Source organism: Mastigoproctus giganteus, chromosome 4 (genome assembly GCF_048544385.1).
Source record: "Mastigoproctus giganteus isolate SK-2022 chromosome 4, ASM4854438v1, whole genome shotgun sequence".
NCBI lineage: Eukaryota > Metazoa > Arthropoda > Arachnida > Uropygi > Thelyphonidae > Mastigoproctus > Mastigoproctus giganteus.
Window position 1 is genome coordinate 40,381,968 of NC_143578.1, and position 23,732 is coordinate 40,405,699.

Genomic DNA, 23,732 nt, shown 5'->3' on the forward strand with positions numbered 1-23,732 from the left:
CCACCGCATATTCCGGAGCAATATGGCCTTAGTTGCTAATGCTCCTAAAAACCAAAATAACAACAATAACAGCTTTCCTCAGCCGGTGACTTGAAAACAATAAGTGCAGGAAAGGATCATGGTAGTCTTTGGCAGGGCTAGCTATGAATGCATTAAAATATAGACATCTTCCAGCCCCTCCTTCCTGAGAGAGAGAGAGAGAGAGAGAGAGAGAGAGAGAGAGAGAGAGAGAGAGAGAGAGAGAGAGAGAGAGAGAGAGCACGTGCGCACGCGCTCAGGAATTTCATAGGATTAGATGTGATATGGGTCATTGTGATTTTCCTTCACATGTACCAGACCTCCACAAAACTAAAATTTTGGCTGGTAAATATACACCAATAATGAAAATACAAATCAATATATTGTACATTGCTTATTTATACTGCTATCTGAGATTATTGGATGTACTTTCCAGGGTGCTATATACTTACCATATTACTGTGTACAGCTTCCTGGATATAAGTTCAACATTAGACAGGCCATCGAAACACCCATCAAAAGGAAGGGGATGAATCTGATTGGTCGACTTGATATCGATGGTTCGACTGTTGATGATCCTGCTCAGATAGCAAACAAACTGAACGTGTATTTTGCATCTACATTCGCACATGAAGAGTTATTAAGGTTTCAAAATGGCAGAAGGTTATCAAATTGTAGCAGGGTGCTTAATGATTTTGTAATAACTGAGAGAAAATTTGGAGGAAAAATTGTTGAAGTTAAACATAAGAAAGGCACCTGGGGTGGATGGGATCTATCCAGTTATATTAAAGGAGGTGGCAAAACAACTAAGCAAACCCTTAGCCATAATTACGAGAGTATCCTTGGACTCAGGGGAGGTCCCCACAGACTGGAGATGTGCAAATGTATCCCCAATTCACAAAGGGGGATCGAAGGGTAACATGAGTAATTTACAGACCAGTTAGTTTAACTTCTGTTCTGGGTAAAATAATGGAGTCAGTGGTTAAAGATGCATTGCAGGATCATCTAGACAAGACTACAGCAATAATTCAGACACAGCATGGGTTAAGGGAAAGTCTTGTCTGACAAATTTGATAGGCTATTATGATGTGGTTACAAAGGAACTGGATGCAAAAAATAATTTTGATATCATATATTTGGATTTCAGGAAAGCTTTTGACACTGTTGCGCATGGAAGACTATTGTACAAATTGGAGCAGAATTGTATTAAGAGTAAGTTGCTACAATGGATAAAAGGATGGTTGAGTGGGAGAAGGCAGAGGGTGGTAATTAATGGGTGCTGCTCTTCGTGGACTAATGTTATTAGTGGAGTCCCACAGGGTTCGGTGTTGAGTCCTCTGTTGTTTTGTATATTTATCAATGATATTGATGAAGGTATATCAAGCTTAGTGTCGAAGTTTGCAGATGATACAAATGTTGGCAGGGTTGTTAATGACAGTAATGGCAGTGTGCTACTGCAACAGGATCTAGATAATTTGGGCAGATGGGCTAAGAAGTGGCAACTGAAGTTTAACCTTGACAAATGCAAAGTACTGCATATGGGTAGAAGTAACCCCAGAGAAATGTACCAACTGTGTGGTACTACACTTAAGGTGGTAGAAAATGAAAGAGACCTGGGAGTAATTGTGCAGTCAGATATGAAGTTTTCTGAGCAATGCAGACAAGCTGCCAGGGCAGGTCATGGGGTTTTGTCAATGATATATAGGAATTTTGCTAGCAGGGAGAAGGAGGTGATTGTCCCTCTGTATAAGGCAATGGTCAGGCCACGCCTTGAGTACTGCGTATAGGTCTGGAGGCCTCATTTTAGGAAGGATGTAGATTTGCTTGAGCGTGTACAGAGAAGGGCAACAAGATTGATGAGGGGAATGAAGGGATCCTCTTACCAAGAGAGGCTTAATTTTTGCAAATTGCAGCAGCTGGAGACTAGGCACCTGCGAGGTGATCTGATTGAGGTGTATAAGGCCTTGAATGGATTGAGCATGCTGAATTCTGATGGGATCCTTTCACTTGTTCAGATTACGAACCTAAGGGGGCATAAATTCAAATTAAGAAAAGACAGATGTGCGGAAATTTGCCTTTAGCCAGCGGGTGGTTAATTGCTGGAACAAACTTCCATCTGTCATTGTGGAAGTTGATAGGTTAAATAAATTCAAGGCGGAACTGGACAGGCATTTGGAGGGAATGGTGTGATTTTTTTTTTTTTTTTTGGCTGATGCTGCATAAGCTCATACACTTGCTTTCTTGCATCACATGCCACTATTACTACTACTACTACTCATTCCTAAATTAAATTAAATCACAGTAGGATGATTTATAAAAATTGATGCCCAGGTTGTGAGGTGATTTTTATCAGAAAGGCCAAATGGCATCTTGAAGTCAGACTAAAATATCGTGCTAGAGTGATATGTAATGCCAAACTATCAGGCTCAATGGTCAAGGAAAACGTAGGACAGAAAGCCATAACATTGATTCCTGAGTATACCAGATTATGGATAGCTGCTCCCTTACTCAGCACTATCGGTGGATGTGCATTACTCACATTCAACAAAGCACACCTTGTGTCAATGTAACTGAAAGTAATAGGATTCATTCAATCCTAGAGATTATTATAATACACTTCAACTATGATGGAGGAGGAGTGGGTGTGTGGGGAGGTGCTATATTTTTACATGTTCTTAGTTCCCTTGCACTTCTTATATTCCCATGTTCTTCTCCTGCACTCACAGTTATATACCCATAGGTGTGGTTTTCTAGTCTTTTGACCAAGACTAGAAAACCAAGGAAGGCAGGATGTGCTGCAAAAAGCTTCCACTATTGTATTTAATTATTTTATGTGGCTTTAATTTATGTATACCCAGTGTTACATAGTTTTATAATTTTGTTATTTTTATTTTCATTTTATTCATGCTTGTATCTTACTTCAATTCTTACTTCAGTAGTATTGAAATTTGATAAAAAGGACTTCTCTACGTTAATTAAAAACAAGTGGATTTATTTTTAAAAATTTAACTGAACATTAAGTGTAGAATCATATGTTTCAATATACAGTATATGATTTTTATTTCTCTAATGTCAGTGGGCTTGCGGTAAACAGCAATAGAGATGGAACTGCCAGAATTTTACTTTGGCTTCATCCTCTAACTATCCCAGTAATTGTGAAAGTTAGCATCATCAAGGGCTTCACTCTGAGAGTCCTTGCTACCTACAACCTACAACCTACAGAAGATCAAACTCTTGTTGACAATCCAGTTTCATTAACTGGATCAGCAAGACAGTTAAATTCAGATCTTCATTACACACATGTGTGCACGCACACATACACACACACAAGGGGAAGGGACACCAACATACTGTCAGCTTGCCTTGTCATCCTGTTAGAAATGAAGAAATGGTCAGCATCATCTGTAGACAGTGTGTTAAAGTTTACCACACAGGAACAAAGAAATTAAAATGGATCCTCAGAAATCTGATTCTCCATCTTCCTAAGTAGAAAAAATACAATCTACCAGGTTGATTGCCAAATGGCAAACGTTTCCCTGACCACTCTTACCTTAAGCTCCATTCAAGAAGTCATCACTGTCAAGAATAATTTTATTATGGATTTATTTATTTATTTGTTTCATCTAAACAATTTGTGATATTGTACTGGTTAGTGCATGGCATCAAATTTGTACATAGCTATATAAAAGAAAAGAAAAGTTTGCATACAACTGCATCATTATAATAGGCACTCATGGTGCCCACCACTGGAGAGGCAGTAATCTCTGAAACTTTGCTGTCTTGGTGGTCATGCTCAATTGAAAATAAGTAACAAATAAGTCTCTACTTGGGAGAGATTACTTATTCAAAGTACATGTAGACAATTTGTTGTGAAGTTTAGGATTTCATAATATGATATATATAATGATTCCATTTTATGAAAACTTTGTTTACTTTTATATGGCCATGTATAAAGCTGATGCTGTATGGTATAATATACTTTTTCTGTAGTTTGAAGCTTTTGCTCATAAACTCACTTGAAATCTGAACAATTTATAATCTGCTAATCTGAACAAATGAATGGAGACTTAATGGATTGCAGCAAAATTTTGGAATATTATTGCCTTTTCTCAATTAATAAACAAATTGTACATATGGACAGTGTGTAATTAGATACATTTCATTTTGTCTAAGAGATAAAAATATATATATATATATGCATGTACAATGGATGCCATATTAATGAGTAAGTTTTAAAGTATAAAACAGGATTTATAGATATGTGATAGTTAACATTAATTATGTATAAATATATTTGAATTTATGTACTGTGGCAATGTATTTAAAATATTATATAGTAATGTTACCAAAAGCAACTTGGCATGATAAAATTAGGCATACTTTCTTTCAGGTTTGTTAATGATAAAAACTCTGCTAAGAATAAGGTGACACACTATAGGCAGAAATAATGGAAGAAATACTAGAAGTGTAAACTAATATCTACACTTATTAAAAATGATACTATTTAATAAGAGGAATATTTTTTCCTGTGAATTTTATATTTTTAACTGATTATAATCAACATTGTGAATACAGAATTATTATAAAAGCTCTTAGTAACTTTCAAAAATTATTGTGAGGCAGCTACTTAGCATTGTGTGATTAGAATTGTCTGACATTAGAATAATGTTTTATACATCAAAGTAAAAGGAAATTTTCATATTTTTACTTACAAATTGTCACTATAAGTCCCATTTGGAAATCTTATTTGTCCAAGTACTATCATGTGAGATAAGATCTGATTTAATCTTGAGAGCTTTGACATGTGACTCTATGATCATTACACAGGTTAGAAAGCTTTTCATTCATTAGACTTATAGTGATCATTCAGAAGTGTGGAAGTTCACCAAACTATTGAAAAACCTAACAGGCGAGCCAGACGTGTTCAAAGCCGCTAAGTGGATTTTATTATTTATTGATTTGAAATTATTGTTTTTCTAAAACTTTTGATTTAAATTTAGTAGTATAGCATTATTTTGTGATTTTCTGATTAATCTGGTGTATTTATTCTTTACTCGGCCTTGTAATTGCATAAAAGTATCGGTAAGGGTATCAAATCCACGTGTTACAAGTTGCAGCTCTGCTGAACGAGAAGTTTCTTAGCCATATTTAGCCACTTTACTGGGCGCCTCCGTAGCCAGGTGGGAAGGAGCAGCAGTGTGTAGCACACACTTCTTGATTAAACTGGGGTTCGAGCCCGTCACCACCAATTACGGATGATGTGGAAAGGTCAGGGAATGACCACTGCATATCCCGGAGCAATATGGCCTTAGTTGCTAATGCTCCTAAAAAAAAAAAAAAAAAAACCAAAACCCGCTTTATTGACAAATTGTTACATCAAATTATTTTCTATAAGTAGCTTATAGACCTGTCAGGATCGTTACTTTATTCTGAATTGAGACAGCGAAATTTGGAAGTTAATTAATACTTAAGTGTCCGTAGATTTACCGTTCGTAACTTGCCGCCTTTGTTATACGATACGTTATATACGAACTAGATAGCATTAGTAAGTATAGTATGTTACACCTATCCTTTTTACATAATGCTATGTAAAAAGGATAAGTGGAACAGGACCAGGGTATGTCTGCCAGGGACAAAGGATGATGACATTGTAGAGCAGATATCATCTTTTAAGGGCACAAAAGGTGATATTGTTGTACATGTTGGCACTAATGATATTAAGAGTGGGAGACTGGCAGAATTACTTAACAAGTACAGGTCACTGTTGAAAAAAAGCCGTGAATTAGGGTTGAATTTGAAAGTGTCTACAATTCTGCTCAGACACGATAGGAGGGAGTATGTGATGAGAGCCATGTCGATCAATTCGGCCCTGGAAAGATTGTGCAAGCCTCAAGGGGTAGAATTTTTTTTGCCTGGTCTGTACTGGTTAACAGGAGGGACGGCTTCTACAGGGATGGGATACACTTAAATAGAAAGGGTGCAAGAATATTTGCTGATGCTATCGAGGCAGTGTTAGGTGGGTCGGAAAACTGCTAGCTTGGGGGGATACAAGGACTAATAGATTAACAGTAGCCACCGGCAGAGGTGAAAGTGATTCTTGCATTGCTTCTATTGGAATGAGCAGAAGCCTGGAAAACAAGATGCAGGATGTTTCAGAGACTGCTGGGAGTCATTGCGGTACAAGTAAACACATGGGTTGTGTTAGGGCACCTAAGAATAGGAACAGGTGCATGTATACTCGTGTGTACACCAATGTTAGGAGTTTGGTAAATAAATTTGATGAATTTGAGGTATTGCTCAAAGCATCAAAGGCGGATATTGTTGGGATATCAGAGACGTGGTGTCACACAGATATAAGGAATGCAGAACTGGAATTTGGGGAGTACAACGTCTACAGAAAGGATAGACAGGATAGGAAGGGAGGAGGGGTTATGCTATTAGTTAAGAAACACATAAAATCCAAGGAAGTGAAGCCAGTCGACATCGCTGGACAGTGCAGTGTCGAGTCAGTTTGGTGTGATATAAGCATTGGGAGATCAAAATTGAGCGTATGAGTGTGCTATAGGCCTAATGACTCTGATGAGTATAATAAGAAAATGTACAAGGAAATAGAGGGGGCCAGTAAATCAGAGAGTCTTATAATGGGGGATTTTAATTTTCCAGATATTGATTGGAATTTGTGGTTGGTCACTCACACACTAGCAAGGCTTTTGTAGATTTATTGGATGATTGTTTTCTACATCAGCATGTTCGGGAGGCAACTAGAGGGAGTAATATACTTCATTTGATTATCAGTAGTGATTCTTCATGCATTAAGAATCTGCAGATAAAGGAACCACTAGGTGGCAGTGATCATAGAGTGCTGAAGTGGGATTTACTCAAAGAGGTAACTACCATCAGGTGTAAAGGGAAGGGTTATTGCTTTCGTAAAGGGGACTACGATGGTCTGAGACAGTATTTAAATTTTATACAGTGGGACCAACTGATGATGTTACCAACAGCAAATTCAAAATGGGAAGCATTCAAAGAACTTATCTTGGAAGCTACTAGGCTTTACATACCAACTAAGAAATATTGTTCATGCTTTAGGCCTAAATGGATGTCAGATGAACTAATGAGACACATTATTATTATTATTATTAGCCGTATGGTGCAAGGAAGCCTGAGGCTTATGCTGCAACAGCCAAAAAAAATTTCCGAGTTACCCTGAGAGAGTGAGAGAGAAGGAATCACCAAGAAAGAGAAGAATGATGATATCCAGCTCAGGACCCTGGGTGTACCAAGCCCATACTCACCAGATGTGAGCCTTTGGGGCTAAATGGCAGAGAAAAAAAATGCATGGGATTTTTTGACAAAGGAGGTTTGGCAGGCAAAGGCAGATTATGAGAAATCTTTGGCAAAGGATGCAAAGAAAAACAGTAAGAGTTCTTTACTTATGTAAACTTTAGAAGGAAGGGGATGAATCAAATTGGTCCACTTGATATCGATGGTTCAACTGTTGATGATCCTGCTCAGGTAGTTAACAAACTAAATGAATATTTTGCATCGACATTCACACATGAGGAGTTATTCAGCGAGGGGAATGCCAGAGGTGTATTCAACTCTGGCAGTAAGCTACATAATCTTGTAATAACGGAGAGTAAAGTGGAGGAGAAATTGTTGAAGATAAACACAAGAAAGGCACCTGGGGTGGATGGGATCTATCCAGTTATATTAAAGGAGGCAGCAAAGGAAGTAAGCAAACCCTTAGCCATAATTGTGAGAGCTTCCTTGGACTCAGGGGAGGTACCCATAGGCTGGAGATGTGCAAATGTGACCCCAATTCACAAAGGAGGATCAAAGGCTGACACAAGTAATTATAGACCTGTGAGTTTAACTGCTGTTGCAGGAAAATTAATGGAAGCACTGGTTAAAGTAGCACTGCAGGATCATCTAGACAAGACTTCAGTTTAGCTCGGACACAGCATGGTTTTGTTAAGGGGAAGTCTTGCCTGACCAATCTGATTGGATACTATGATGTAGTCACAAAAGAACTGGATGCAGAGAATAACTTTGATATTATATACTTGGATCTTAGAAAGGCTTTTGATACTGTTGCACATGGAAGACTGCTGCACAAATTGGAGCAGTGTGGCATTGGAAGCAATTTGCTGCTATGGATAAAGGGGTGGTTGAGGGGGAGAAGACAGAGAGTGGTAATCAATGGACACTGCTCATTGTGAACTAATGTTATTAGTGGAGTTCCTCAGGGTTCAGTGTTGGGTCCATTATTGTTTTCTGTATTTATAAATAATATTGATGATGGTATATCAAGCTTAATGTCCAAGTTTGCAGATGATACAAAGATTGGCAGGGTTGTTAAGGACACTACTGATGCTATGCTGCTGCAACAGGATCTGGAAGGGTTGAGCAGATGGGCTGAGAGGTGGCAAATGAAGTTTAACATTGACAAATGTAAAGTACTACATATGGGAAACAGCAACCCCAGAGCAACGCATCAATTCTGTGCTACTACACTGACAGTGGTAGAGAATGAAAAGGATCTGGGGGTAATTGTGCAGGCAGATATGAAGTTCTCTGAGCAGTGCAGATGGGCTTGAAGAGTAGCTCATGGTGTATTGTCAATGATATACAGGAATTTTTCTAGCAGGAATAAGGAGGTGATTATTCCCTTGTATAAGGCAATGGTCAGACCACACCTTGAGTACTGTATACAGGTCTGGAGGCCTCATTTCAAGAAGGATGTAGAGCTGCTGGAACGAGTACAGAGAAGGGCAACAAGATTACTGAATGGAAGAAAGGGTTGCTCTTATGAAGAACGGTTTAAGTTTTGCAAATTACAGTGTCTGGAGACTAGGCACCGGCGAGGTGATCTGATAGAGGTGTATAAAGCCTTGAATGGTTTGAGCATGCTCAGTGCTGATGGGATACTTCCTCTTGCTCAGAATAATCACCTGAGAGGGCATAAATTCAAATTGAGGAAAGTCAGATGTAGGATAGATGTGCGGAAATTTGCCTTTAGCCAGCGGGTAGTTGGTTGGTGGAACAGACTTCCATCCTTTGTTGTGGAGGTTGATAGCCTAAATAAATTTAAGGCTCAGCTGGACAGGTATTTTGAACGAACGGAGGGGTGAAGTGGAAGATTTTTTTTTTTTTTTTTGGCTGATGCTGCATAAGCTTGCTTTCTTGCATCATATGCCTCTGCTAATGCTAATGCTAAAGGAAGGTTTTCAAGATGTAGCATTATCCAGTTCTCAAGTCCAGATAACATGTGATATCACATGTCTATCTACAAATAACAATAAACAACATTCCTTCTACAATGAAATAACACAAAACGGGACCTTAGGGTTATCTATAACATGTTCATTACTTTCATGATGGATGTCCATTTCCCACATTCTGATGTTCCACTGATTCTCTTTTCCAAGTGAATCAGTAGACAAGTGAAAGATATATATATATATATTTTTTCACTGATTCAATCAATAAACTCAATGTAAAACTGATAGTGCATCTTGCAGTCACTGAATTGATCACTTGGAGTATATGAAAATTGTAGGGTTTCATAGAAAGTCATCTCCTTAAAATATTACGTACTTTTTAGTTGACACAAGCCAACACTCTACTGTTTTTTCACTGAATATCAGCCATCACTCTTGCTTTTGCATAAATATCCTTCTGTTCTAAACCTCTCATACTGTGAGTAAATTGCACAATGAGATGGTGCCTTCTCTAATGTGCTTTGATAGATATGCAGAGTGGATGTGGCTGATTGGCTTTCATGGAACCAAACCACAGCATATTTTTTCCACTGGTGTATCCATTACAACTGCAGTTGTTTGAGCACTCCTACAGTGAAATAGCCCCACAGCACCACTTACAGGTTGTTAAATGAATCGTTATTTAGGTACAAAAAATTGAGAGATTGCCTTTACTTTGATAAATAAAACTGTGCTATTATCTTAAACGTGGACAGTGAATTTTTTTGCCTTAATTTTTTTTTTTCTGAAATATTTTTGAAGATCTTTTGTAATAATACTCATGAAAACTTCAGGAAGTATTTAAAGGATGGTATAAAGCTACCTGCCTGAAGTATTCAGGTGCCTGTATATTTTAACAGCTGCATGATTTTCCTTAAATTTTGGAATGTATAGTTACTCTCACTTAGAGTAGTAGTGTGCAACCTTTTTTTTTTTTTTAATCTATGTCCAAATCAGTTCTTTAATTTTTACATTTTTTTTACGATATAAAATGAAAAAATAACAGGAACATTACAATTTTACAGTTTATTCTTTTATGTAAATATATTTGAAACCAGAACAAGATCTGTATAGATTTATGTCAATAAATATACAAGAAACAGATATTTATCCAACCAAAGTAAATAAAATTACACTAAAAACAATAAATTATTAAATACTTAAATGGTTATAAATAACTTTCTCTTGTAACTTTTCAAAAACATTGTGTTCCTTTGAATTTTTGTTTATTGTGATGGGTAGGAGATCCCATACGTTGAAAATCCCTGATTTAGAGAATAATTTCTTTGCACAAATTTTCTGAACTTATGATAGGATTAAGTAAATGGGTCCACATGAATTTGAATTATAAATGTTCATTAGTCTGTAATTCTTATACATTTTATTTTATATTAGAGTTGACTATTTTATTTTACTTTTTGCTGTTTTCAAATGCAAGGCTTAAAACTAGATATTTAGTTAGTCATATGAGTGATAGCATTAATTTAATGAGTAATAGTTAGGTTTTTTGGTTTGGTTTGGTTTCGGTTTTTATTGTGCAGTAATAGTGAGTGAGAAATTATATCCATTCCATGATGTGAAAGGCTTAAAAGGGGCTAATGATAGGATAATGATACCTGTAAGTTCATTAATGCTATATCTCAGTAATTCAAAATAGACTTATTGGTTTATCACATTTACCTGTCAGCACAGTTGTTTTCATGATGTGAGTGGGTACATGAAGTAAATTTAGATACTTATAATGTGTCTTTCTATAAATATTCCTCATATTTTCTTATGATAATTATTAGTAATATTATAAGCATTTAATAGGCATTCTATAAATAAAATATTATCTTCATGTAAATCTTTTTTAACCAAAATAATTATTCTGTCTGGTTTTTACCCTCCTATACAGTGTATTTAGATTATAATACAGTAATGAATAGACATTTCTCTGTTTTTTTTTTAGTTTTTTTTTTCAAGATAACAATACTATGTACACTATAAAATTAATATATCACATGTATGATGAGTTTTTATTTTAAAAAATATTAACACAAGTAGTTGCAAGATGTCTTTTTTAATTTATGGCTCTTTGTGACTAATGTAATCAGTGTGCCAGAATGTCCCTAAACAACCATTTTTACTTAAACTTTTAAAAGCTTGTAACATGGCCATGTTGGTTGATTGGTTGGTTGGTTATTAGAATTTTTATGGTGCATCAGCATCTAAGACTATAGTGCACCACATGGCCATGTATACATACTTCTGATTATTTTGGTTCATGGTTAATAAGAGTACAAGCTCTGTAAAAATAAAATACATAATAGCCATAGTCATTTAAAAACCATCATAATTAAAATTAAAAATTAAACCATCATAATGTCATTTTATAATCTTCAGGAGCTCATAATGTTCATTACAAAGAGATGTTACTCAGGTAATTTTTTTCATCCTTTTTTTGATAACACATGCATTTACACTACTGTGGATAAAGGAATGGTTCAGTGGTAGGAGAAAAGTGGTTATAAATGGCCACCACTCTTCATAGACTGATGTGATAAGTGGGAACCACAGGATTTGGTGTTTGGATCTCTTACTGTTCTGATTTTAATATTTATTAATAATATTGATATAGGCATTTCAAGTTTAATGTCTAGGTTTGCTAATGATACAGAGGTGGGCACAGTGATCAATGATAGTAATCAGGGTATGCTAATTCAAGAAGAACTAAATAAGCTAAGTAAATGGGCTGGAAAATGACAGCTGAGGTTTAGCATTGATAAATGTAAGGTACTGCATTTGGGTAGCAGTAATTCTAGAATAACATACTATTTGGGCAGCACCAAACTCAAGGTAGTTGATAAGGAAAAAGATCTAAGGGTAATCTGATGTGAAATTCTCTTATCAGTGTAAACAGGCTACTAGAACAGCTTGTGAGGTTTCTGTCAATTATTTGAAGGAAGAAAGAGGTGATTATCTCATTGTATAAGGCAATGGTTAGTCATCTGGAATGCTGCATTCTGGTTTGGAAACCTCATTTTAGGAAGGACATACATCCATTGGAAAGAGTGCAGAAAAGCAGTGGTAGTCAAGGTAGCGGCTGAAGGGGCTATAGCCCCTATGATCCAAATAATATGGATTTTTTTTTTTACTGTTACATGATGATTAAAACTTAATGATTCTCCAGACCACTGCTATAGTCTCCCCCTTTAAGAAATCCTGGGATCACCACTACAGAGAAGAGCAACAAGATTAGTTGGGAGCACAAAAGGATATTCTTGCTGAGACTCGCCAAGAAACACTGAGGTTCTGTAAATTACAGTCTGTGGAAACTAGACATCTTGTAGTGACCTAATTGAAGTTCACAAGACTTTGAAAGAGTTAAGTAAAATAAATGCTGATAGCATCCTTACCGTTTCTCAGGTGACATACAAAGGACATAAATTTTAATTGGAAAAGGATGGTTGCAAATTAAATGTGTGAAAATTTGCATTCACTGAAAGAATAACTGATTGTTGGAATAATCTTCCACCTAGTATTGTGGAAGTGGATGGTATGAATAAATTTAAAGGTTTAGATATATTATCTGAAGGAATGGTTAAATGAAGTGGATAATTTTTTTTTGTATAATCTTTGCTTTCTTGCATCATGTTGCTAATACTAATACTATTAACAAAAGCAGTTGTAATGATGTTATTTATAAAAAAAAGATTTAGAGGATTAGTAAAACACTTGCTTCATATTGTAAACAAAGACAAAAGCATTCATTTAAATATCAAGCAATAACAAGCTTTACTAATTCTCTGGCTGCTATATTTGTTTACTGATCCTTTAGCAAAACTGAAACTTCAGAAATTATTGTTGACCTCATAACTGTGTCAATCAATTTTAACTGCAGTAATTATAATTACTAAAAAACTCTATATTCACAAAGGAAATGTGAGATGCTTTGGAATGATAAACACTTTGCTCCTGGTAAAAAGTAATTAGAACATGAGACTAATGAGTAAAGTTTGTCTAAGCAGTTGAACAGAAAATTAGCTGATATAAAAATATGACACTGGCATGTGTAAGCTCCATAAAGTGGGGCTTAAGAAAAAGAGCAAATAACCGAATAACATTTTTCTGCAATTTTTTTTTGAGTTTATGCATGATTCCCCCATTAATATAAAATGAAAGATAAACCCAACATCATTATAACTGTGTACATCAACATAAACTTCACACTGTCCCTAAAAGATAAACAAAATTTTGTTAGGAGTGGACACAGTGTTTGTACAGCAAAGATCTAAAAAATATTGGGGTAATTTTTAATCCTATATGCCATATGATAAGTTAACAATTAGTACTCAAAGACTAAGAAAAAATAATTTAGTAATATTTTCCTTGTCATTGATTCTGTAGTTTCTTTTAATAATATTTTATTTTTAAAGCATATATTTGAAAATCAAAAGTGCTTTAGACCTGAAATATGTTCCCATTTATATGAGAAGGATCCTTTATAGGGATGCAAATTGCTATTTAAAAAATACAAGAATTGGGAAATAAAAAAAAAAAGTATTAGCACATTTATCAAGCTTGATTTATTGCAAGATTGGAAACAACATAATATGATTCTGTGTTTTCAAGAGTTGGGAGCCAGCTATATGATTGTACCCTACATGATAACGGAGTTGACTTGAGCATTGATATTTGTTTAAGGTTACAAATCTGTAGGATGAGTTCACTAAAACACAACTAACCAGTGCATTTGAATGCTGCTACTTGGGTTGGTCATAGGTGTATGTTAATGTTGTTCATTAAAATATTGTGAAATATTTATTCCTTTTGTTAGGTATAAACTTTCATTAATTTTGGATTAAATTTTGAAAAGTAGCAAGAAGAATTGCATGAATGAAAGGGGAAGCTGCCTGAAAAGGCTTCATAATATGATTCTGTGTTTTCAAGAGTTGGGAGCCAGCTATATGATTGTACCCTACATGATAACGGAGTTGACTTGAGCATTGATATTTGTTTAAGGTTACAAATCTGTAGGATGAGTTCACTAAAACACAACTAACCAGTGCATTTGAATGCTGCTACTTGGGTTGGTCATAGGTGTATGTTAATGTTGTTCATTAAAATATTGTGAAATATTTATTCCTTTTGTTAGGTATAAACTTTCATTAATTTTGGATTAAATTTTGAAAAGTAGCAAGAAGAATTGCATGAATGAAAGGGGAAGCTGCCTGAAAAGGCTGTGCACCACTGCTTTAGGCCATTATATATTAAATATATACTGTATTAAAATAAATATATTTTATAGTTTTTTAGTTATCATATTTGTTTTCTTTCTATTCAGAGAGGAACGATGGAATGGTTTAATTTGGAGCATGCTTATTCAATGCCTCAGCAAAGGGTATGTGAGTATTCTTAATAATACAGTAATATAAATTTTAGTTTTTTACTGTTCACATTATTTTATCGTATTTATGCAATTGCATGTCTAAGTTTTTAATTGCATGTTTTCATGAACAAATTCAACTATCATTAAGCCACCAGTCTGTTGGGGAGAAGCTTATGTAATTTAGCAATTGAATTCAAACATGATGATAGATATTTCTAGAAGTGGGATCAGAATTATCTAAATGCATTTTGTTCAATACTCACCATTTACAAGGTGTTAAGAAATGTACAAGTGATATAATGGCCTTTTGATTTTATCAGTTACTTTTGTGCACTGGGTAAGCTTTCTATTTGTTTATTATTTTTTGTTAAATATAGATAGGCACATTTAAGTAGATCTCAAAGTACAGATATCTGAATAGTTACGAGGGGCATTTGAAAGTTCGTGGCCTGAGTATGAAAGGGTAGTGGTACAGTGTTAAAAATTTCTGTAGTTAATATATAACACTTCAAATAGCAACTCACTAAGTTTCATGCAGTTTCAGTAACATCTTTTTTTAATTGCAGGCGGGGCTGGATTACACATAAGCTAAACAAGCTACAGCTTAGGGCCTCACATTACAAGGAGCCTTGCTCCAACTTAAAAAAATCCTTTTTTTAATATTGTCACAGGTGAACTGTAAAAGAGAAGGGTCTCATACATGTTATAGCTTAGGGCCACAACAAGTTTAAATCCGGCCCTGATTGCAAGTCCTGAAGTCAACAAAGTTGTGTAAATGAGGAAAGGTGGACAAAATCAGTCACCATGCAGTCATCCAATATTTAGGAAAAAAGGGACTAACGCCAAAGGCAATTCATAAGGATATGGTTACAACATTAGGGGGAGAATACCATTCCTATTCCATGGTTAAAAAGCAGGCATCAGGATTTAAATGAGGGAGGAAGATGACTCATGCTGTGGAAGAGCTGCAATGTCCATTACTCCAGAAGTTGTTGACCGTATGCATGATCTGGTGATGAGTGATCAATGAGTGACAGTTCGGTACAGTGCCAGTGTCTTGAGCATCTCATTTGAATGTATGTATCATATAATAACTGAGGTTCCTGCTGTGAAAAAAGGTATTGGCACTATGAGTCCCAAAGTTGTTGACAGCAGATCGAAAATGCACAAGAGTTGTCAAGTCAAGAAAACATTTACATCATTTTCAATCAGATCTAGCAAAGTTCCTTGCAAGGTTTGTTACCATGGATGAGGTGTGGGTCCGTCACTTTCAGTCAGAGGCAAAGGAGCAATCCAGACAATGGAAAGACAGCTCTTCTCCACACCTCCAAAGAAAGTGAAGTTGATTCCTTCTGCTTGCAAGGTGATGGTATCAGTTTTTGGGATGCTGATGGAGTGTTGCTATTGGATTACCTTCAGAAAGGGCAGACAGTCACAGGTGCATATTATGCAGATCTTGTGGCATTTGCACGAAAACATCAAAACAAACACCATGGAAAACTCAGAAAAGGAGTCTTGTTCCACCAGGATAACATGCCTGCCCATAAGTCTGTATTTGCCATGGATGTACTGCATTCAGTTCAGCTTTAAAATATTGAAACATCCCTCGTATTCATCAGATCTAGCACCAGCAGGCTGTTAATTGTTGGAATAAACTTTCATCTGATGTTGTGGAAGTTGACAGTTTAAATAAATTCAAAGAAAAACTAGATAAACTATTGGAGAGAATGAACAGGGCCAGATTAAGGATGAAATAGGCCCCTGCCCATATTTAAATTTGAGGCCCCTTTAATTTTGCACATACATATAAATACAAATACTACATAGGTTTTTATATTTATATTGTGAATAATAATTCCTTGATAAAAATGTAAAATAAGAGGTCAGAAATTTGTTTTTTGACTCGAAAAATAAAGTAGTAATAAAAATAATTTTACTAGAAACTTTTAACTTATTTATTGTTCAATAAAAAGGTGTAAGAATAAAATTTAAACACTTAACAAGTTAAGTTTCAGTATGCTTTTATATTACACATTTTCTTAGTTTATTGTTATTATTAGAAATTTTTATCACTACTGTAGAAAATGAGGCCCCTCTTTGGGTGAGGCTCCTGGCCATGGCTGATTTGACTGTAGCGTTAATGTGGCCCTGGGAATGAATAGGTGAAATAGGAGGTGGTTTTTTTTTTTTTTTTTTGGCTAGTGCCGTAAGCTTGTTTTCTTGCATCATTTGCTGCTGCTAAAGCTAATGCTAAATTATCTTAAAATCTTTCAGTAAGTGTTGCCATTTCTTATCTGTGTTACAAAGTAGTTTTATACACAATTTATTACATATGGCAGCACAAAAATAGATTTTAAAATTGGAGGAGGAGAAAATTGCACCATTGTCAGCCAGTTTTGTCTGATTTTAGTATTAGTATTAATAGTGGCAAATGATTCAAGAAAGCAAGCTTATAAAGCATCAGCCAAGAAAAAAAAAAAAAAAAAACTTCCCACATCACCAGTCCATCCCCTCCAATAATTTGTCTAGTTCTTTGAATTTATTCAGACTTCAACAGATGGAAGTCTGTTCCAAAAATCGACCACCTGCTGGCCAAACAAACTTCCTCACATCTATCCTGCTGCCATCCTTCCTCAGTTTGATTTAAGCCATGTGTGTAGATTGAGTAAGAGGAAAAATGCTGTCAGCATTCAGCTTGCTCAATCCATTCAAAGCCTTAAACACCTCAATCAGATGACCTCACAGGTGCTCAGTCTCCAGACACTGCAGTTTGCAGAGCTGAAGCCTTTCTTGGTAAGAGCACTGTTTTGTTTCCTTCACTAATCACATTGCTCTTGTCCGGACCTGTTCCAGCAGATCTGCATCTTTACTAAAATGAGGCCCCCCAGACTTGTATGCTGTATTCAAAATGTGGACTAACCATTGCCTTCTATAATGGGATAATCACTTTCTTATCCCTGCTAACAAAGTTCCTTTATATCATTGACAAAACCTCATGAGCTGTTCTGGCAACCTGTGTGCACTGCTCAGGGAACTTCAATTTTGACTCCACATTTACCCCTAGATCTTTTTCATTTTCCACTACCCTGAGTTTTTGTTTACAAAAGCTGAAGTTCTCTAGAATTCAGGTACAGAAGTTAATGAAATTGAATCAAGTGATACATAAGTAGATTTAAAAGAGATTATTGCATCAATAAAACAAATAATATTGAATTTTTTAAGATTTTTACAATTTGTTTTTTTGAACTTTTTTAAGTTGTTTTTCTTTTTTTTAAATTCTGATTTGATTTTTGAAATAATTTTATTCTACTACTGAGCAACTAAGTAAAAATTAAAACAAATAAATATTCCACAGAGCCAGCCACCACTAATGGAAAACTGGTAATTTATGTTTCTAAATACAGTATAAAGCTATGTAATGCTATTTTTTTTCAAAATTTAACCTGGTCTTGAATATTAATATCCTTAGTGACTCCCTATTAATATCCCTAGTGATGTTAAATATGCAAGTGCAAAGTTTTAATTATGCATGTTGATTAGAAAAAAGTACACAACCCTTTTTTATTGCAGTTTTACCAAAACTATCCAAAAGTATACTATTATAATAAACTTCAATTTACTGCTTTGTGTTTATGAAGTAGTGCTTGGCCATGTACACTTGACTTCCATTTCTAGATATCAGGCATAAGTTATGTCTGATTTTTGCAGTATGTTAGTTATGCCACATAACTAACATACTGCAAAAATTGGCTCAGCAAAATATTATGAAATTATGTGCAAAAATTAAAACAAATATAATTTATTTAAATAATTTTCTCTAAAGTTAATTAAATAATTTTTAACTTACTCTGGTAAAGTATATGCCTTAAATTAGGCAATTGTTTTTCTAGAATAATGTCTTATTTCAAAAAATCTTCTCAAAGAACAGATGAAAAATAATGCATATAGATAAAAGCAAAATAAAGAAGAAGAATATAAGCAAAATCAGTATAGTGATTTTAAACAAAGTTATGATAAATAGTTTAGTCTAGCTTATTGCATTCTCTATATTGGTTAATTTCACTCTTTTGTTTTTCTTTTATAGTGTATGTTTTTTTTTAATTTGTGTGCCACTTGATAGAATTTTTTTGTTTATTTTAAGAAACTTCTTGTTTTAGACAGATCAAGAAGTCCTGCAAAGCCTCATTGAACTAACAGGATCATTAAATAAAGACCTGCAGAAAGCAGTGATGCACTACAATCACTTATTTGAAAGGTAACTATTTTCAAAATATATAGTCAGTGAAATTGTGTGCACACTATATTGCTATGTTACAAAAGCAATATTAGTCTCTAGAGCAAAGTTTCCGGCATCCCCCTCCCCCCATACTTCTCCTTCAACCCATGCACGGTACTAAGTACTATAGGTTTTGATACCTTTCATGTTTGGGGGTTTCATAAAAAAAAAAAAAAAAAAAAAAATGTAAGTTAACCTTCACAATTTTTTTTCAAAAAAGAAAAACTGTGAAAGTTATCATATATTTTAATTCTCCTGCTATCATATTATATGCATATGAAGCAAATTCAGGTAGGATCCTCCAGTCAGGAACTCCAATTTATGCATGATATGAAAAAGTTGCTGTGTGTATGTGTGTGTGTTGTGCGTGCGTGCATACATGCATGTGTGCATGTGCAGAGAGACCCAGTCAGTGTGAATTGATTAAGTATGCCAATAGAAAGAATAGATAAGTTTCAAAGAAACTGTGGAAGGCACTTATTAGGCATTCCCTGTAAATAAAGAGAGTAAGTGTGGCACTATGTACTGCAACTGAATATAAGGAACTATTATATCATGAGTACCTACAAAATTCAGTTTGTGGCGGGACATCAAACTGATGGATAAAGAACAGCACACTTTCTGCTATGATTGTGACAAAACTTTTATTCAGTGATGAAGCTACATTTCACACCTATCACAAAGTTAGTTATTATTATTAGTCATATGGTGCAAGGAAGCCTGAGGCTTATGCTGCACCAGCCAAAAAAAAAAAAAAAAATCTGAGTACCGAGAGAGAGAGAGAGAGAGAGAGAGAGAGAGAGAGAGAGAGAGAGAGAGAGAGAGAGAAGTAGGAGGGAATCACCAAAAAAGAGGAGAAGCTCAGAACTCTGGGTGTGCCAAGCCCATACTCACCAGATGTGAGCCCCTGGGGATAATTTGTCATTATTAAGTGAATTTTATTGTGTACAACATATTATATTCAGCAATACATTGTACACAATACTAAATTTACAATACACAACTCCCATACAATAGAATTACCTAATAATTGTGATCTGTCTGGATTCTTTATTGAATTGTGCCATCAGGCCTAACCAGGAAAGATGATACTAACTTTGCAGGAAAGAAGACTCTGCACAGTTAATATGAGTCTTTCTGACAGCACTTTAAAATGATTACTGCCACTATGAATATGATATTTTATTTTTGAACTATGAATATGACAATCAATTTTGATCTATGAATATAATATTTTAGTTTTGAACTAAGGCAACTATGAAAAAATTTTAAAAACAAAAAATCTCACTTGATAGCCATGTTATAAGCTAAAAGCTGAGATGTGGAAATCAGCTAGTATGACATCACTTGCTGAAAAAAGTTTTTTAATAGATAACAACTGCCATTATGCACATAATGGCAGTAGTTCCTGTAGTTTCCTACACATTTATCTAGAGAGAGAACTACAAGAACTACTTTTTATGAAGCAATACCTGTGATATATGTCAATGTATCATGACACTCATCTAACATTCTTATTTTAGTATTTGTATTAGTATTGACAAAATAATGCAAAAAAGCAAGCTTATACAGCATCAGCCATTAAAAATAAAATACTGCACTTACTTTGTCCATATCTTCCAATAATTTGTGTAATCCTTCTTTGAATTTATTCAAACTACCCACTTCTTTGACACCAGGTGGAAGTTTATTCATATAATCACTTAGTCTCTGGCTGAAAGCAAATTTCCAAACATTTGTCCTGGAACCATCCTTTTGCAATTTAAATTTATGCCCCTTGTCTGTGGATCTGAGAAAGAGTAAGAATTCCACCAGCATTTAGTTTACTGAACCTATTGAAAGCCTTAAACACTTCAGTTAGTTCTCCTTGCATACTCTTAGTGCCCAGATTCTGCATGTAGAATTGAAGTCTTTCTTGGTAAGAGTACCAAGACTTTTGTGTCTCTCATTGCTCTTCTCTGCACTTGTTCCAACAAATTTACTACATTTCTTCTGAAATAAAGCCATAAAATTGCATGCAGGAGGAGTCAAGGTATACCATAACTGTTGCCTAATATAATAGAATAATTTTCTCTCTCCACTGGCAAAATTTCTATATCATTGATAAAATTCCATGAGCTGCCTGTCTGCATGGCTCAGAGAACTTCATATCAGACTGTACAGTTAGTACAGTTATCCTTAGATCTTTTTCATTTTCCATTAACTTCAGATTTGCACCACCTAAATGGTATATTATTTTAGTATTATTACTACGGAAATGCACTACCTTGCATTTATCAGTGTTATGCTTCAACTGCCATTTTTCAACCCATCTATTTAATTTATATAGATCTTTTTGAAGTAGCATATTCTGATTATTATCATTAACCAGCCTGCCCATATATGTATTATTAGCAGATTTAGACATTAAACTTGATATGTGTACATCATTATTGTTAATATTAAACACAGTAAAGAGGCTCGATACCAAACTCTGAGGGATACCACATTAGTCCAAAAAGAGCAGTGGCCATTAATAACTGCTGTCTGTCTTGTGTCACCCAACCATCCTTTTATCATAGCAGTAACTTGTCCCAAATGTCACACTGCCCCAATTTGTTTAATAGTCTTTATGTGCAACGGTAAAGATGATGAGGTAACGATACTGAAGTTGCTCTCTTAATTATAGCTAAATGCTTGCTCACCTCTTTTGCTGTTTCTTTTAATATAATTGGATAAATTTTGATAGTGCCAAATGCCTTATTCACTTTTATCATGCAAAAAAAAAAGGAATGTTACTTTAACAATTTCTTTTCTACATTCCTCTCAGTTATCATAAAATCATTTAGCTCCCAATTAGAATTAAGTATGCTGCTGGTATCCCCGTCCCTAAAAACTTCTTCAGGGGTGATTTGCAAATACAAAATATTTATTCAGTTTGTCAGCAGCTTGAACGGGATCATTAATAGTTATATATTCCATATTTAATAGACCAGTGTGATTCACCAGAACTTTATTTGATTACATTTGAATGAGTGTGAACTGAATAACTAACTGACTTTAAATACATTAATGAAAATGAATAATCACTTTTTTGTTGTTTATTCTTAGTAAAAGTTATATTTAGGCTATTTAATATTATTAGCATAATATTTAAATAACCTTAAATAGCCTATAAAGCTATTTATAAAAAAAAAAAAAAAACCCAGAAAATCCATTGTTTGTTTGTGCATTACCATTGTATTATATCATCGAAAAAAATTTAGATGTATTTATTTTCCTTGTGTTTCTGATATCTTTGCAGTACCACTGGTGTAAGTTATACCGTTGTCACTTATAAGCAGCTAGAAAAACTGGTAAGCTTAGTTTATGTCAAACCTTTTAATTTCTTATTATTCAAATTTTCGGTCATTCAAAAGGTTCTCAGAATGGTGTGTATTTTTAAAAAGGAGTTATTATGTATATCCTTAAATGGACTTTCCTTCAAACTATTTAGTAGCATATTATGGCGAAGGTAAAGAAAGCCAACACGAGAACAATGAGAAACATCGGATAACTTATGCGAAAAATTAGTTTCCTGATACGGCACTCTAGCATGGCAAATGACGTGCTGATTGGTGTGCGAAGACAACACACAATGACATCGGTTTAGTATCACTTTAGTAGCACTCAGCACTAATGGTAACTTGGCCTAACGAACGCTTTCCATAATGTATGTGTATATATATATATACAGTATATATATATATATATATATATACAGTATATATATATATATATACAGGGTGATTCACTACCAGTGCGACAAACTTGCAGGAGGTGTAGGGAGCACAAAGACGAATCTTAATCACATAGCATTGCAGGGTCCGAAATGCCTTTGTCATGCGGTAGAGGACATTGAACGGGAGGTCGCGTGAACAGCGATCCCGCTGGAAGTCAGCATTTGCGAACCAGTTCCCGAGGCAGTAGGACGAGTATTCAAACGTTGAACTGGCCGACATGCACCTCGCGTATGGATCTGCGGACTGTAATGGGCGCACTGCTCTGCACTTGTACCAGGAACGTTTCCCGCACAGGCGTGCTCCTCATCATACGATTTTCGCACGTGTGCACAGAAGGTTACATGAGACTGGTTGTTTCACGAGAGATACCATGAATTGAGAGCGATTCATGGTACCTCTTGTGAAATTTAGTGCGAACGACGAGGACGCCAGACAATGAGGAGAATATCCTACGTCTTGCAGAAGGCAATCCGAGTATGAGTACTCGAGCGATAGGCCAACGATTGGGTATTTCCCAATCCACTGTATGGAGGATACTGTCAACAAACCAAATGAGTTCATACCATCTGCAACGCGTCCAATCATTGGAGCCTGTGGATTATCCACTCCGGAGGACTTTTGCTACTTGGTTTCTTCAAAAGAAACAGTTCACAAATGCTGACTTCCAGCGGGATTGCTGTTCACGCGACCTCCCGTTCAATGTCCTCTACCGCATGACGAAGGCATTTCGGACCCTGCAATGCTATGTGACTCTGATTCGTCTTTGTGCCCCCTACATCTCCTGCAAGTTTGTCGCACTGATTTGTTTTGTTTGTTTGTTTTGTTGGTTTTTAGGAGCATTAGCAACTAAGGCCATATCGCTCCGGGGATATGTGGTGGTCATTCCCTGACCTTTCTGCATCCTCCGTATTTGGTGGTCACGGGCTCGAACCCCAGTCTAATCAAGAAGCGTGTGCTATGCACTGCTGCTCCTGCTCACCTGGCTACGGAGGTGCCAAACTTTTTTCTTTAGAATCACAGTCATATTTTGAAATACATTCATA

The 23,732-nt window shown here is 35.4% G+C and overlaps 1 protein-coding gene across 1 annotated transcript in view; it reads left to right on the plus strand.

The window, feature by feature from the left end:
* The window catches only part of LOC150086642 (BAI1-associated protein 3-like), a 478,827-nt gene that overhangs the window by 344,634 nt on the left and 110,461 nt on the right, over positions 1-23,732 (plus strand). Inside the window, exons 17-19 of the mRNA XM_090372214.1 lie at positions 14,608-14,664; positions 18,810-18,907; positions 22,212-22,263. Coding sequence (XP_090228340.1) covers positions 14,608-14,664; positions 18,810-18,907; positions 22,212-22,263 — 207 coding nt within the window. The remainder of the gene's footprint in view (positions 1-14,607; positions 14,665-18,809; positions 18,908-22,211; positions 22,264-23,732) is intronic.